The following is a 17791-nucleotide window of genomic DNA, read 5'->3' on the forward strand; positions in this document are numbered from 1 at the left end:
TAAAATTTTGGTACTTTGGCTTTCTGTGTTGTTGTTAGCCATGCATAAAATGCTTTCCTATTGATCAGTGTAGAATAGCCAGGGTTTAAACAGCTGACATCTGCTTACTTTAAAAAAAGAAAAAGAAAACAGAATAACAAACCATTTCAGCCTAATCTACCTCAAATGTGTGCATGTAAATGGGGGTCCATCTATTGACCTGCATTCTTTTCAGTTGTGGATTGGTCCACACGGTTTATGAAACCAGGAGGGCTGATTTGAAATGCAGATGTCGAGACAGTGAACTACACCCTCCCCTTTTTCCTTTGCTGTATCTGTCAGGGTGAAAAATGGCTTGCACAAGGGTCAGTCACCCATACTCACTTAATTACTTTGCTTGGACCTACAGAACTGTCACAAGCTGTGGTGGATGCAGGCGCTGTTCCTCTTTTAGTGCTCTGTATCCAGGAGCCAGAAATTGCTTTGAAAAGGATTGCTGCTTCAACTCTCAGTGATATTTCAAAGCATTCTCCAGAGTTAGCGCAGACAGTAGTGGATGCAGGAGCTATCGCTCACTTAGCTCATATGATCCTGAACCCTGATGCTAAACTGAAGGTACATTTAATTTTTTTTAATCTCCATTCTACCAGTCATTATTTGATACTGAATCAAAGACACGAATGTGCATATTTATTTAGAAGCTCTTGGTTTGGGTGTTAACAAAATGTAACTGCGTAGTTGGTGACAAAGAATTCTGAACATATTTGCAAATTTAGCTAGTGGATAAACTGCAGCTCTGTAAGAAACAGCTAAACTAATGTTTAGAGTGAATAGTGTGGGGTGTTTTTAGAAATATGTAGTGTATGAAGAGCGCAACAGATACTTTTAATAGATAAAATTTTCACATTTCATTTACGAAAAARATTTTGCATACTCAAGATTATATGATAAGCCAGTTAATAGTGAACGTATTATTGTATTTTAGAATGTACTATCTGATGTGAATATCTGTTGGCTAAGGTTTAATCACTAGAGTTTAATTGATGAAAAAACTGTTTCTTATTATAAATTTTCAGTCTTGCTCTAACAAACAGAAGATAACATAAAAATGCCACAAAAATTTCTTAATATAAGTTCTGACAGATCCAACTTATGCAAATAAAGACACTTGCTATAGATTTTACTAAATTTTAAATTACAGTTTTAAATTGTATGGATGTATATTTTTATTTTTGAATGGGGTAAAACAAAAGMGAAACTTTTATTCAGGGACCAGTGAATGTTCTGTGCCATTATATTTGTGGATGAATTGACYCAGTGAATTGTAAAATAGCTGTAATTGTTTTCCCTATCCTGCTTTGTTTTCTGTGATGCAATAGATTTTTGTGTGCAGGGGGAGTGTGTGTTGTGGGATGTTTGTATACTATTGATTTTATAACAATTTTTATTTAYTAGCGTCAGGTGCTGTCAGCTCTAAGCCAAATAGCAAAGCATTCAGTGGATCTTGCAGAGTTGGTGGTTGAAGCAGAAATTTTCCCAGTTGTGCTCACATGCCTGAAGGACTCAGATGAATATGTCAAGAAAAATGGTGCAACTTTAATTAGAGAGATAGCAAAGCATACGCCYGAGGTAAAACCTTGAAAATGCAAATACAAGGTCATATCATTAGATTTTACACTTTAAATAAAATACAGGATTATTCTGTCATTTGCTTTTCGAAAGGGAGGGCAAATAGCTGTTTGGCATGTTCATTGGAAAATATGGAAATGCTTGCTGATATTGTGAGATGTGTATTGAATATGAATTGGGTTAGGAAACTGGGAATCATAAAATGTATACCTAGCTACTTCATTCTGTGAGATATCAGCACAGAGAGGGAGTTCTTGGCTGACAATACTGTCAGTCCTAGATATTAAAAATATTATGAGAAAAGCCTCACAGAAGTCATGATACCAGCTAATAAATTGYGAGATCATCCTATAACAATAATAGATGGTGTGTGTCTTTAAAAAAATCTTCAGGGGTGCTGGGATCACATTTTAATTATTTTTCCAATGAYAGCAAAGGTCAAAAATTCTCTTATTCGTTATTAACCTGATGGTAACTTGAGTTTGTAATTTGAGTTTACATTTTTTGCATTTACAGTGTTTTTGCCCATAGGAAGGTGGGGATTTTTGGCAAAGTCACTACAAAATAAATAGGAAAACCATATAATTATGTTAATCTKCCAGACCACAGAGATAATTAAAAGGCTCTAAATATGACTTTGGAATTAAATATAAGCCATGTATTTGGAACACACTAATGCTGAGCATAGTCATTTCAAAATCATGATATTAACAACTGAGAAGTGTTTAAACATGAATATTGTGAAGTTTCTTCAGCTTGCCACTCTTTAAGCTGGTGTTAAAAGTTTACAGTCTTGGCAAATTTCATGCTTTCTCTCTGTACCTCATGGGCAAGGCTACTTCACTTCCTCAAAAAGTGAAGAAATGATCATTATCAAAGGGGGATCCTAGAGTCAGAAGCCCAAACTCAGGACTGCAGGTAAAGTCAGAAGAGGTGCTAGCACCAGATCCTCCATATGAGAGGAACTGGCCATGCTAGCAGCTCTCCAAAAGAGTAGGAAGTATCTTGGTGACTCCCAGTGGGAAGTCACAATCCATGTCTGACTTCAGAGTGACAGAGATGTCTATCTCTGAGCAGCTGTAGTGAAGCAGTACAAGTTGCAGTGGAGATGGACTGGCAAATGATATTTCTAGAGGACTTAGCTGTGTCATTTGAGACTTGTGGCTTTTGGATTCTGGCTCTGTCTGCATATGCAGTAAAATTCATGTGAAGGTCAGCATCAGAGGGACTTAGAGCAAGGCTGAGGGACACGGCAGGAGCTCTGCACATCCAGGTGCACATGGCTGTGCACATGACAGACACAGGACCTCGTTACCACTGGCTGTAGTTCACATGAACAGATTTTCCTAAGTAATAACTTAAAATTTCATCTGGCTGTTTCATGAAGAAGACAATCCCCTTTAAAGGCTCTAAGGCAAAGGTGGATTTAATGTTTAAAGAGATCAGCTGGATTGGGAATYCACGTGCCTCAGTTTGGTTCATTTAATGTTGACTTTTAAGAATATGTTCCTTTTGCTCTAGAATCTGTAGGGAAAATGGGATATACCCAAAAATGTGGAAGAAAAAAAAWAATTTTAACTTCTATGCCTTACTGATATCATACATTTTCTACTGCTGTCCCTCAGTGATGTGAGAAGTTTCCTTTTGAAAAAAAAAAAACCAAAAACATTGTTGCATAGCTTGATTATCATTTATAAGCAAGGCTATGTAATTTGACATTCTGGGGCAGACTCCAGTGCCCATGAAGTGTGTTCCCTGGACACTTCCCTTAGAGCATGCTAACATGGCAGAATGGTGCAGCCCAAGAGAGTTTTTTCTGAGTTTCCAGAACAGTTGTCCCCGCCTTCATGCCTCAGCGTGAGGATCCACAAAAGATTTTATGCCATAGAGGTAATTTATAATGTGGGTGAGAGGAGGAATGGGCCTTTCCYTGTCGGTACACAGAGCTAAGGATTTTAGCTTGGGAATGAAGGGGCACTAGGATGAAACAGTATCTGGCTCAGTAGGTGCATCTTCAATATCATTCATGTGATAGGTTGTCATTTGCACATTTCTCTGGTGTATGATGATGGAGTTGAGAATACGCCATTCCTTGCTATACAGCATCAAGAATTCAGATCCTTGATTTCCTTGCAGTAAAGTCAATCAAAACCAGTAGCAAATTAGCCTCACTCCTGACAACTTTATGCTGCACTTAGCTCCCAGCAGTGTATGATACATCGCTCTTATTCCAGCTTTATTTTGTAAATCAGGAGCAATGCATTGAAAGACTRCTCTGATGTAGTGCTTTATGCCTGTTGATACTTCACAGTATCTAATCTCTTCTGTTTATCTTTTCAGCTTTCACAGCTTGTAGTAAATTCAGGCGGAGTTGCTGCTGTGGTTGATTGTATTGACAGCAGCAGAGGGACTGTCAGACTGCCTGGCATCATGACACTTGGTTATGTGGCGGCTCATTCGGAGAACCTGTCAATGGCAGTGATTGTCTCCAAGGTTAGCTATCACTTTGTTGTCTTCGTGTAGTTCTTCAGCAGTATTCTTTGGTGCAGATACAAATTAACATAGGCAGAGAATGTATTTTGTGACAGGATTATGTACTTGCTGTCTATGAATGCACTTTCTCCTAGTATTGCTGYTTGCTAGGATTGAAATTCGGTGGTCACCCAATAAAAGTGTGTCTTTGTGGTGTTGAACTTTTTACAAAGTATCCTGGATTAATTGGKATTACAGTGCATGACTTTTCTGTGTAGCAATTGCAGGGGTACAGAATATGTCACTGAATTTCTATAGTCTTCTTCCTCTTAAAATGACTATTTGTGGCTACATCAAAACCTTCTTTGAAAAAAATACATTTAATGGCATGTTCTTCATTGTACTAGCATGACTCTGCTAGTACTGCTAGAGTACCTTGCAAYAGCAGTGTTCAGATTTGAAAAGTCCTCAGTTTCTAATGTAATATCATTTGTTTCAATTGTGCAAGTGACATTTCAAATGAGTAAAGTTATACATTTTCAGGTTTAAATAAATTCTGCTGGGTAGTGGTACAGAAGAGGTAGAATTTGCAATATTTGCAATAGTTTAAATTAGTGCCTGGTGTAGTGTGGTGTGAATAATGCTAACTAATGACAGAAGGCAGGAAATAATTTCACTAACATTTTTGGTCCATTTTCACACCYTGTCAGTCATTTAAAATATACTGTATGCGTGGAGTCAACAAAAGAATGTAAACAGAGGGACAGAAATGTCTTCTGGTAGAAATGCAAGTGAAAAAATGAAAGTTGCCACAATGTAATGTATAGTATGCTGGGAAATTAGGAGTGATCAAAAAAATGCTCTTCTGTATTTTAAAACTAGAGGAATAGACACTTTTTGCTTGCTCTGTCTGGAGGCCCTTCTTCTCTGGATATGTCTGTCTTTCAGGGATGCCTAGAGCAAATATGCTTCTGCTGGTGAGTGCTTGACATCAAGTGCGATAAAAACAGAATTAAGTTCTGGAGGAAGCCCCTAAGTGTTAAATTTTTGAAGAGTAATAATGATCCCTGTCATAACTGAATGGAACCGCTGTGAGAGCTGTTGTAGGGATCTGGGCAAACTTCAATGAAATTAAATATGTTAATGAATGATCCACAAAAGAAATAATAATAAACCCGAATAAACCCAAAACCCATTAAAAAAACTGCTTCAGGGGAAACTAAGCTTGTGGAGTGGTACATAGTGCTGAGGACAGGGCTTGATAAACTGGAACCATTTAAAAGGAATGCACTGTGGCATAGCAATATGCAGTTATACACTGATGRTGTTATGATGTAAAGTGATAGCTCCATTCCATGGTACTCTGTCCTGGAAAGGATGAATTTTGAACATTGATTTTTGGGATCATACTGGACAAACACTTCATTGTGGTCTTCTGCTGTAGTGCAATGGCAAAAAACCCCACAACAACTTAGTCCTTTGTGGTATGAAAGAGTAGATGAATAAAAGAGAAATTAATCTATCTGTAATAGTAATATATATAATTACACAGTCTGTCTTGGAATATGATCTTGGGGAAAAAAAAACCCAAAGCAGAAAACTGTGCAGAAAGGACTAGAAAATGATTCATGGAGCGAGAAAAAGATTTGGGGGATAGAGGTTTAGTAATCTTGCTTTACCTGGAGTAGCATTAAATGTTTCCTGTTGGAGTGTTTTGGCATAAAATACCAACTACTAAGTAATTGTGAAGAAAGAATAAAAACTGTGACCCTGAACCAGAACAACTTTAGTAACAGCTGGATGTGAGATCTCCATCTCTTGATGYCTGCAAATCAAGAGCTGAAACCTTTCTGGAAGTGATTGGATGAGTCAAACATGGACCACTGGACTCAAGAAGAGGTTGATAAATTGAAATATAGTGCTCTGGATAATAAAAAAGAAAGACTCAGTGATTAAGCCTTTCTGGTCTTAAACTGATTTCATAGAATCATATGCACTCAAATTCTTCTCTTTTCAGTCTGAGAAAAACTGCAGCCTTTACTCAGTATGGCGTGAATTACGTTGTGTATTCTTTTTATACCTTAAATTTGCATGTTTGTTCAAACTGCCTTCTGACTTAGAACACTGAATGGGTTTCTCTTTAACTATATTTATTAAAATTTATTAAAAATCCTTGCTAATCATGATGATGTAAAAATATGATATCACTAGCATGCATTCCCCTGCAGCTTTTTATAGAAGAAGAGTGTAAATAGGGAAAAATTTTCTAAGTGTCGGTATCTGTTTCGCATTGTCATTGYCTGGTCTACATTTGTAAAGGTTGTGCTCTTGATTAATGCTACAGGGAATAACACCACTGTGTGTCTGCTTGGTAGAAGAACATGAAGATCATATTAAGGCAGCAGCTGCTTGGGCCTTGGGACAGATTGGAAGACATACTGCTGAGCATGCACGTCATGTTGCAACAGCAAACGTGCTGCCCGCAATGCTCGATATCTATGTGGACCCACAGAGCTCAGACGATCTTAAAACGAAAGCAAGTATATTCATAGTATTTGCAGGATGGTATATTAATTGTAAGAGGTTTAAGTGCTTAAAAATGACTAAAGTAGATGTGTTTTTATTGGTGCTCATTGAGTCACAGCTTTTCTGGGTGCAGGGTGTCTGAAGGCTGTGTAGTTTATTAGGGGATTGGCTGGTCCTAATGCATGTGCATATGGTGTATGCCAAATCATGTTCCACAGCCACCRCAGTCTAATCCCTTATTTTTTTCTCAGTTTAGATCAGAGTTGCATAGACCCATAAATGCTGTAATTTCTTGTAACTAGTTTCTAATTATCTTCTTCTTTTTTTGCAAGTATAAGCTCTTGTAGAAAATATTATAGTCCTTGTAGTAATTTTGCTTACATTTTTATTATTGTAATAAAACTGTAACAGCTAATCAAGACTCTGCTCTTTAAAACATGYAACTCTCATGTTTAGAGCAGTTTTTCCTTCTGTGGGAGCTAGCAGAGTGCYGTTCAGTAAAGTGTATTTTTGAGCAACAGTAAGTGAATCAACTGAAGAGTATAATAGGACAGGATATGATCTCCCATATTGCACTATGCTTCTGTGCATTCCACTGAARTGCTACATTCCAGATCCATAAAGTAACTTTGACATAGTAATTTCCAGTGGTCCCAAAAATATTGAAGCCAAATTAGCTGTACCTGTAGTCCTGCTCAAGAAGGTCACTACTGCTTGTATCAGTCAACACTGAGTTTGTTTTCAGAAATATGTACCAATGCACAATTGTTTCACTCTCTCTTTTCCCTGCTGCCTGGACAGTGCTGCACTTTGTCACAATCCCAGACCAGCAGCCTCTCCTAGTAAGCCATTTCTAAAATACAATCTTTTAAAATGTGTTTTGATTGTACTTTCCTATTAGGGTATTTCAATTTACCTAAAGGGTCTACTCCAGCTTTCACTAGAATCAAAGGAAAATTGTCATTACTTTGACCACACATAACATAATATGATGCACTGTAGGTTTTGAGGTTTAATAAATTTAAGTAGAAAATTGATTCTTCATTAAGTGACCTGATAGATATCATAGTTTCTATTCAGAAATTGCTCATTGACAATTCTGATCAACTTGCTCTTTTGATCAGATTTCAGTGATATATATGAATTCTTGTTCTTTTCATTGATTTCTTACTAGAGAAATTTTATTTTGCATTTCAATAGACTAAGAAAGCCTTAAAGAATATTCTTCAGAAATGCACRTATCTTCCAGCACTCGAACCATTGCTTCATGACGCCCCTCCCAATATTATGAAGCATATTATTGGGCAGTTTAGTAAGGTAAGAAAAGGCTCTGCCTGATGAGTAATATGTTYATTGTTTCCCATTTAGTAAGGAAGCTATCTGTCCAAAGTAGAATTCGCTCTAAAGGTGTCAGTTGTTTTCTCACTATCCTCAAGCATCCCCTTAAAAAGCAGTTTGGATCCTGTTCTTTTGTCTGATACAGCTGGATACTGTTTCATTTGGAATCTGCCATAATTCATCCTGAAACTGGGAAAACAGTTTCTTATAAGCAAGGTGTTTTTTTCTTCCTTGCCTCTTGAGATTAAGTGGAATATTAACTCACGTGCAAATATTTTCGCTGAGCCAATGTATCACATAAATCCCAGTCACATCTGKTTTAGATAAAGTACAAGCTGTCTGTACAGGAGTGACTTAAATCAGGTATTTTACAATAATATAAAGGCTTCACTCCYTTTATCCTGATTAATTTTCAGGTTCAAATAATTGTAAAAATTCCAAATCTTTTTTCATCCCTCTCAAAATTTTGAAAGGTAGTTGTTAATTACATTATTGATTTGAGTGCAGCATGTAAAAGTGATACAATTTAATCAAAATATTTCAAATTTGTAAGTAATCACTAACTAATTGGGAGATTTGCACTGTCTGTCATGTTCAGCACATGTTGAGAATCCTGTTCAACTACAGGCTGTTTTGTGCAATACTCTGCAGTGTAATCTGTTAGCAGGGTGTACCAAGCTCTGTTGGTGAGATGTTCTTTCTGGAAATGGCCAAGTAAAACACTCTTGRTACTCAGTTCTGATTGTGACAGATCTGGAAGCACTGCTGTTGGCAGTGAAGATTCCTGATTATGTTGTTTAATTTGTCCTGTCTTCTTGCTAAGTCTGAACAAAGACTGGAGATTTGCACAGAACCCAGTYCCTTTTGCTTCTCCATGCTGACTGGGGTTATTAATGAGCCAAGTGCATGGCAGTTGGTTATCCACTGTACATTTGAATTACTTACTACTGAAATGGTTTCGTGCCCTTTCACGTCAGCTGATGTTTTGTTTCATTTTTCTCCTTTGCCTGTACGTTATTAGACTGTACTTGTATGGCATTTGCTCTTCTGAAGTATACTATTAGAATTAAGTTCTTTGTAGTAAAAGCATTTTTCTCTCCTGTACCATAGCTTGGGAATTTCCTAAACTTATAGCTGTGATCTGTTACTTCTGTAGGCTTATTTACAGCACAGTAAAAGCCTTATTTCCAAGCTGTGCTTCAAAGTGGGGTGYTATTTGTTTTTCATTCTGGACTGTGCATTTTAGCATTAGTGTTTTCAGGGTTTTATACAATTCTGGGCTGTCTCAGGTTGGACTGGGGGAAGGGATTGTGTCTCAGAGGCACTCTCTGTCTTTAGGGCCCCTTCCAAGAGAGTTTTCTGATGTCTTATCCAGCCTGGAAGTCACAGTGTGGAGGAGGAAGGCAGGGAAAGGGCCATATCCTGTCTCCTTGCTAGTTCTTCCTTGGCAGTTCTTGTTGTGGGAGATATGTGAAAACAGACGTCTGCTCAGTTCCCACAACGAAAAATCGCAGTTGTTCCTGACACTTCCATGGAACATATAATAGAAAGAAGTCTCTGTGCTCTCCTGCTTTTTCTTTACCTGTCTGTTGATTTTGTACAGCCTAGAGGTGCCACAAAAATGAAGGTTGTTTGCCCAAATGCATGGAARAAATCTTGTTCTTTTCCTTCATCCTTTTAGGCAATCCCTTCCTCATTTGAGGCTCTTGTTTTACACTCAAATAATACAGTGAAATTTATGGCTTGATGTCTGACCAGTGTGGAAGCTTGCAAAATGCTTTTGCCCTCATAATCTGTAACTCCCAGAGTTGGTTTTAAACCCGTCTGGTTTTGCTGTAGATGCAGCTGACATCTTGCATTATCTTTCTGTCTTTTTCTTTCTTTTTTTTTTTTTTTTTTCCAATAATATTGCAGCCCTATGGGCCTATAGACTACATACTGTCATTCTCCCTCGCCTGGCCCAGCCCCCACCTTTCTCCCTTCATCCCTCCCTCCCTCCCTCCCTCTCTCCCTCCCTCCCTCCAGTCCTCTGGACAGAGCTGCATATTGGCATCACTCAGGGAGCACAGAATGTTATTGTCTGATCATTTCTGCTTCTCATCCCCTTTGGCTGCAGAAACTTCACATTTTTGCTTTGTGTGTGTGTTTGTAAAAGGCTTCCATGGCTACACAGTGTGTTAAAGGATTTTAATATCTAGGAATTTAATAGTAGCATGTAATGCTTCRAGGCTGTATTGTTCACTTGCAACAATTCTCAGTATTGTTTTCAKGCACTAATCTATACTAGATCATTATAATGATATAAAATTTGGCTCTACAATTAAACTGTGGGAATTGACATAAAAGACCTGAATAACTTGGTTTAAGTGGAACAGATGCTGTTGTTATTCCATGGTAGTGTTCTGTTTTTATTATCTATTTATTCTCCACAATCTTACTATCTCTGTAGGAATAATTCAAGRAATATTATTTATGTAAGGATAAATATGAAATAACTTATTTTRTATATGTTATGCATTCAAATACATGTTAAATTACATTGTTGTATTACAAAGGGCTGGTTTATGGGGTTTTTTCCCCTATACAAGTGGGTGTTACAATACAGTAGTCATTACAGATGTTGTTTCTCTGATTTTTCCATTTTATCTGTCCTCTAAATCAAAAACAGATAAGCAACATTTGAGCCTAGTGACATACAGATTCATTTAAAAGRATATTTTTTTTAATGTACTATTCTCTGTGTAGGTGTTACCACATGACAGTAAAGCACGTCGCCTCTTTGTAACAACTGGTGGACTTAGAAAGATTCAAGAAATACATGCAGAACCTGGGTCACTTCTTCAGGAATATATCAAYACTATTAACAATTGCTATCCAGAGGAAATAGTAAGGTAGGGAAAATTAAATTTAAAGAATTCCTACTGATAACATTGTTAAATGTTTTTCACAGGAACWACACAAAGAAAGGATTAAAAATAGTAATTTAACTCCCATGAGAATTTTGGTTTTAGTAAAATCAAAGCGTAACATTTTGTTAATTGCTCCAGTGGTAACACAACCTCTGGACACATACATTAGAATACTTTCTCTTTTTGTATTTGGAATAAAATTTCTTTGTTTGTAAACAAAGCCCAAATAATCAGGCTCTTGCAGGAAAGTGTGAAGAAAAGTCAGTCCTGCACTGCCCATATGGACTCTGAATTTTGAATACAACCACTCATATTTATGAATGTCTGTGGCAAGTTTAGTTTATTTTGATAACATTTATGGATTATTTAGGTTCCAGAATACAGGTATTGGTGAACCTTTGGTTGCATGCTTGACTTTCGTAATAGTGTGTCTGAACTGGTGTATTCAGAGGCTCTTTTGAAACTTCCTCTGATGTACAGAGGGTCCAGAGGCTCTTCTGCACAGCTGGTCTGCCCACAGCTGCCCTTCCTCCCTGAGCCTCATCACGAGGCTTAAGTGTTATATAAAAGGACCATACACCAGCTGTCTGCACCAAGTTGAACTTTGCCCTTAATGAATACAGAAGCACTATTAAATAGCTTGCAGTCAAAGTGTCACCATCCTAAATTGTAATAATGAGAGAAATGCCCTCCTAGATTCTACATATCCATTTACCAGTCCTTCACTYCATCGACACATCAGAAGTGTACTCGTGCACTCCCTCTACAGGCTCTGAAAATCTGCATCATCAATTTTAATTATAGCAGCAGAGTTCTTCAGTTAATAGTAGCTACAAACTAAGCCACACAAAATGAAGCCATGTTTGTCTCCACAAGGAAAAGCCAGTGGCTGTCAAATGTGTAAAAGCAAAGCCATAAAGAAATTTTATTCTGGAGCCAGTACTTCAGAGGGAAAGAGGACATTTGCTTATACTTTCCTGGATATTATAAATGTTTCTTTGTTATAGCTATTTTTTCCCCCCATAAATGAAAAAAGGTTACTCATCTGGCCTGGGATGTAATAAAGCAAAAGGCCCCTTTGAGCATCTTCTGCTTGCCTGTGTGTGCTGCTGCCTGATGTTGGTTGTGCTGCCTGAGGCACAGCAGCTGTGATAGAATCCAGCTCTGGGTTTGTCCTGGAGACCTGTTATTTTAGGCTGTTTGCAGCCTGAATACAGTAATGCATAGAAAGTTAGCTTTACTATCAGAGAAGTAATATGAGGTTTAAAAAGAATTAAATTATGCAGAAATTATCTAGAAAATGAAAATACAAGGTAAACAGATCTTCCTTTAAGGGAAAGCATTGGGCATTTTTTTTTGGTATATTTTAGGCCTATCTTACATGCAGGTGTGTTCCTCTCTCTTTATAGTTGAAGCTTTCAGGGCTCAGAGGTGGCAATTTACATGGCTGCAAACCCAGAAATATACTGAGATGTGTGTTTTTRGAATAATACAGTATTAAATTTCAGATACTCTTAATCTGGAAAACAAGAACTAAATGCAGCTTTGATGCTTGCATATTGGATACATGTAGTTGGTCCACTGTGGAAAACCCACTGAATGTCAGCAGGACAATAATGGCATCACAGAGTCCTACTCAATGAAAACCTCCTGGAGAGTGTCCATCTTTGAGTGGCATTAGAGACAGAAGGTCTCTATGACATTTTTTTGTTCCAGAATCAGTGTCTCTTGCATGGATGTGGACTTCACATGCATTTTGGGGTGTGTGCTTATGTCTGATGAACCGCAGCAGCCTGTTGTCATTTGGCAGCCCACGGTTCTGTGTAAACTCATGCTTTTTTATTAAAGGCCATAATTTTAACATGTACATTTCTTAGTTAAGACAATACTTATGGCTACTGAAGCTGAACAAGCTTCTTTCTTAAAATGTAGCTTCTTACCTACATGCCCTGAAAGAAGCTAAATACATTTTTAAAACCTGACTTCCAAGCAGTAATGATAATGTAAGTTGAAAAGCAGGTTCTTAAAACATTATAAGGGAGAAATTGTAGAATTCCTTGACTGGTGTTTAATGCTAGGATTTTTTCCTGATAAATAGAAATATACATAGTTTAATTACCTTGCACAGAACATGCTTTGTAGTCTAACACACAAAAAAATGTTTCTCTTTCAGGTATTATTCCCCTGGATATACTGATATACTTCTGGAAAGGGTGGATCATTACCAACCAGTTTTATAAACTTCAGTGTTTTATTAGAGCTGCATTTCACATGTATGCCTTTATGACTGTAATACAAATACAGCTGTTGAAAGCCTTGCTTGATTCTCAAATCTCCTTCTACTGTTTGAACTACTGAAAAAGCTCAGCAATTCCAGCAAGCTATATTTTGTTCTTTATAAACTAGTTTGTTGCTAAGTTTTTGTTCCTTTTGTTTTTCTTTAACATTAGTACCAGATATTGCCACATATATGAATGGAATTTCATGCAGGGGTGATGATTTATCACAGAAGCATTTTTAGAATCAGTCATTTCCTTTTCCTTCCACAAGAAAGGTTTGTTGTTATCTCATTCAAATTTTAGCCTTCTCAGTACTATTACCATTTTCCCCTTTTGCCTTTGCATATTGTTTAAAGCTTCCCAAGCTTGATGAGGGGAAAAATGCTGGCTCCGGTACTTTTTCTAATTATGGAATTCTTTCTGCACTGAGATATCTCCTACTGTTCCCTTTGAGGAAGTAAAGTGTTGTGATTTTACATCTCCAAACATGTTAGTAGCAGCTAAATAAATAAATTATCAAGATACAAGGGCTGAATTCTGCATGATATGTGTGGTGCTCCTGGCCTGGTAGATAATGCATCTTCTGCAAAAGTTCTAATTAAGGCAGGATTCTTAATGGACCAAAGGAGCAATACATTGTGGAGTAAAGGAGCAATACATTGTTTGGCCTGTGCATTGTTGTTCCTCTTGAGAAGGACAGAGTAAACTCAGAACTTCTGTGGACACAAAAGGAAGGACCCTGGGAGCTTTGGCTCTTTGCTGTTGGGGGGGTCAGCAGCACATTTATGTGGCTCAKAAGAGAGATTTGCTTGGCTGCAGGAACACTGTTAGCAAAGTTCTGAGCACAATCAGAGGAAATCWGAGGATACTTAGGTCCCACTGATTGAAGGGATGGGACTAAGGTGCCCTAGGACTTACCCTTCAAGAGCTGAAATAGCTGCAGAGTTGAGTTGAAAAACATTTGGAACTGAAGTATTGAAGATGCAGATCACATCAATGTAGAGGTATGAGCTCTTTCCCATTTGTAGGACATTCTGAAACTATTTTTACCTTTCTGTGGAGAGTGAAAAGACTTTTACATTCTGCTTACTCCTCTGGTGTATTGCACAGCAAACAACCCTCTAAWCTTCTGTAATATGTAACCGTCATTTACCATTTGTTGTTCTAACCATTCTTCTTTTTCTCATGTGCTGCAGTTACGGGGGGGAGGCAGGGAGGGGGGGAAGCAGGTGTTTCTTTTTTTTCCCCCCCTAAAACTACTAAACAGTGTTTCTGGAATGGGATATTAAAATACTGGCAGCCACAAGGAAAGAAAATATTTTAAAAACTCCACAGGAGAGAAACTTGTCTACTTTCTGAAACTTATAGCTGGACGGATTTATAAAAGAAGGATAGCCTCATCTATTACTTGTAAAGCAGGAGCAAAGACTGATTGCAGTTGGAAATCATTTAGAATGGCTTTTCATTGCCAAATTCCAAATGACTTTTTTTTTCTTATTCACTTATTTTTCAACAGTTCACAGAAACATTGGTGGGCTATCCTGTGATAAAATTTATTTCTACAGTGGGCTGTGCTCCTGCTGTGAAATACTTGGTGCTGTTAGATTCTGCTTTTCAGGAGGAGCAGGGGATGCACAGTACCTTAGTGTATGGGGACTGAGAAGAAACTGTTGATGTCATGAATGTTGGTCTAGAATCCACACCAGCTGGATTCTTTCCTTAGCCCACAGCTAAGTGAAAAAGCCTTGGAACTTACTAGCTTCTACCAAATGCCTTTTTGGTTTTGGTGTTTCTATTTTCGCATTATTAATGCGAGGATTCTAGTGGAAAAACTTTGGGATGGACTCTTAACAATTGTTGTTGTAATACTCAATAATTTTCTCACATACATTATGGATATTTAAAAATCAAATAGTGAAACAAAATCGTGATACAATCTGTGAAACAAAATGTAATGGAAGGGCTTCCAGACAGTCTCAGAGGATCTGAAGCCTCTATTTTCCCTACCAGTGGTGCCAAGGGCTGCATGCAGATGGGAGGCAGCAGGGGCATGGAGCTGTGTGTCCCCATAGCTGCCTCCWGTGCTCAGGATACTCCAGCTCACAATACTAATGTATATGTTTTGTGCAGAGGGAGCAAAGAGGCTTCAGTCCCCTGACAAACGTGCTCCTGCTGTGTCACACTGTGCTACACTGTAAGGATTCCACAGGGTTAAATTTCAATGCCTAAACAATTTGTTCACAGTCTTTTCACAGTCTTTTTCTGATTCCTGACAAAGGAAATGATTGCACAAGGCAAACCTTCAAAGTGATCTGATTGTGTGGAGCACAGCCTAAATCAGACCTGGCATAAATACATCTTTGCATCTGCTGGGCAGCTCTGGCCTGGGCCAGTGGCTGTGTGGCCTCTTGTCACAGGACCCCTGGAYGATGCCATGTCCCATTAGGCTGTGGCAGTGCAAAGTCCTCTCGCACGTAGTTTGAGATCCCCACAGTTGTTCTTTGCTGGCAGGCTGCTTCCCTGCCTTGCACAAACACCTTGTGGCTGSAGGCATCTCTGGAGGTGCATGTCTGCACAAGACACATCTAGCCCTTCACAGCACAATTACTGCTAATTTGTATTTTACTAATGTMACTATGGCAAGAGTTGCTTTTTCTCCTGTAGTGTTTCACAAGGTGTTTCTGTAGTGTTTCTGTTCCATCCTTTCATTTGGTTTAAGCCATCATCTAAAACTATATTAATGTTTGTAATAGCTACTCTGGCAGGCTTCAAGTGTGTATCATTTGTCTCAATTTCATATAATAAAATGTAGATTTGCATTTTAATTCATTCAAATGCCATTTTCATGCGAGTGTGTGACTGTGGTGCTAGAGAAGATGAACAACAGGCTCATTTTGCAGCTTGGGCCTTACACTGCCTCTGGATGTTTGTCTTGGCTTACCACTCAATGGTCCCTGCTTTGGAGCTTAGGACATACAGGCATTTTAAGTAAGAGTCCCTCTCACAGAGATGGCTTATTAAGAGATACAAAGAAAATTAAGCCAGTGCTTTAGCAGAAATAAATGTAAGCCCTTAAATCATTTTGCCTGTTCCTTTGACTGCAGCAATGGGACTGTTCAACTCAAGTCTCTAAGGATCTTCTCTGAGGGCCTGAGCCATGATTTTTGTCTACATTATTACAGTTATTATTACATCTACAGATGTAAACCAGGGCCTTGAAAGAACATGTGGAAGTGTAGAACTTTTACCATATTTCATTCAGTGGATGGATTAACTGGCCCACAAAAGCTCCATTCTTTATCTGAATGACTGGAAACCTAGAGAATCTGAAAAGGGGAAATTCAAGGAGTTCAACTCTCGTGCATATAATATGTTCTGCATRTCCAGAGGGATTTACCAAGGGATTGCTTTGTCTCATCTGAAGTGATGAATCTGCTGGAGAGATGCAACTTAACAAATAAATGAACAAAATGCTGAAGGGGTTGAATGGAACTGGTAGAGGAAATTAACCTCATTTCATGAAGTAAAGCATAAAGTTACTGTAATTAGGAAGTGGTTGGAGTGTGAGTAGATCTTCAAGAGTTCTTGGTTTTGTCTAGGGGGTTGTGAATTAGCTTGGCCAAAGGGGAAGTTAAGGCATGGAAAATGCYGTGGGATGCTTTCAACTTCATTATAAATTGGAGTCCTCTGATTTCTGGGTGTGTAGGAGTGGCAGACTATTGTCTCACCATGTGAGGAATTTGTAAAAGTGTGCTTGTCTCGACCTCTTCCTTGGTGGCTTCTTCRTTTCCAATCTCTTGGTTGCTGGAATTTTAGATCTCCCTTTGTGACCAGGAGGGAAAAGGAAATATGGAGTAGAACTGGATTGCAAAGCCACTGGTTCCACTTCTTGCACTGACATAGGATTGCTTCTATGGTCTTGGWTAATTATTACAAATCCCTATGACTCATCATCTTCATCTGTGAAGTATCTGTTACACTCCTTTGTTAACTTACAGAAGTGCTGGGAAAATTAAATTCATATGAGAGATTGATGCAGCAGAACTTAAGTTCTTTATAACTAGAACCATATTCAGAAAGAAATATTGTTCAATAACCTACAGAAATTTACCTAAGATATCTTGGAAATTTTTAGAATTGGAGTTGAACTAAAAGTCAGTGGATTTCGTGCGTTTCCTCATCTGACACAATTTAAAGTGATCATGGAGAAAGAGGAAATTATGTCTTGTGACTATACTAAAACTATTGATGTTATTTTTGTATAATACTTAACTGATAATATTGATGCTACTATGCTTTATTCTGCAGCCAGCTCTGTAATTTAGCCAGTGAAAATACTAATTACGTTATTACAGCTGCACTGTATTTCTAGATACAGCACAAAGACCAAATTAGAAAATATGTATAAGCAATACTAATGCATATTTTGATGATGAGAATGCCTTTTAAACCAGGAAATGGTTTTGTGCTGCCTTTCATGAGAAGTTACTCCTACTTGGGTTAAACACATTTCATGGCTGCATCCCTCCTGCCCGGAGATGGGGTCATGAGTGCTCGGTGAAGTGCTGAGGGACTGGGAGCTCCTGCCCATAGCAGAAACTGCTTGTGTTCACTCTCCTGCATCAGCAGGCTATGGAGAGCAACAATGCAAGGGTACTA

At 38.2% G+C, this 17791-nt stretch overlaps 1 protein-coding gene across 1 annotated transcript in view; it reads left to right on the top strand.

The window, feature by feature from the left end:
• SPAG6 (sperm associated antigen 6) overlaps positions 1–15904 on the top strand; it is a 36029-nt gene extending 20125 nt beyond the window's left edge. The window contains exons 5-11 of the mRNA XM_057383770.1: positions 389–594; positions 1435–1608; positions 3949–4101; positions 6425–6616; positions 7807–7923; positions 10690–10835; positions 13027–15904. Coding sequence (XP_057239753.1) covers positions 389–594; positions 1435–1608; positions 3949–4101; positions 6425–6616; positions 7807–7923; positions 10690–10835; positions 13027–13093 — 1055 coding nt within the window. The 3' untranslated portion in view covers positions 13094–15904. The remainder of the gene's footprint in view (positions 1–388; positions 595–1434; positions 1609–3948; positions 4102–6424; positions 6617–7806; positions 7924–10689; positions 10836–13026) is intronic.
• Positions 15905–17791: the final 1887 nt, after the last annotated feature.

The sequence above is a fragment of the Malurus melanocephalus genome, unplaced genomic scaffold, assembly GCF_030028575.1.
Source record: "Malurus melanocephalus ecotype Western Australia unplaced genomic scaffold, MMel_1.1 scaffold_14, whole genome shotgun sequence".
Taxonomy (NCBI): Eukaryota; Metazoa; Chordata; class Aves; order Passeriformes; family Maluridae; genus Malurus; species Malurus melanocephalus.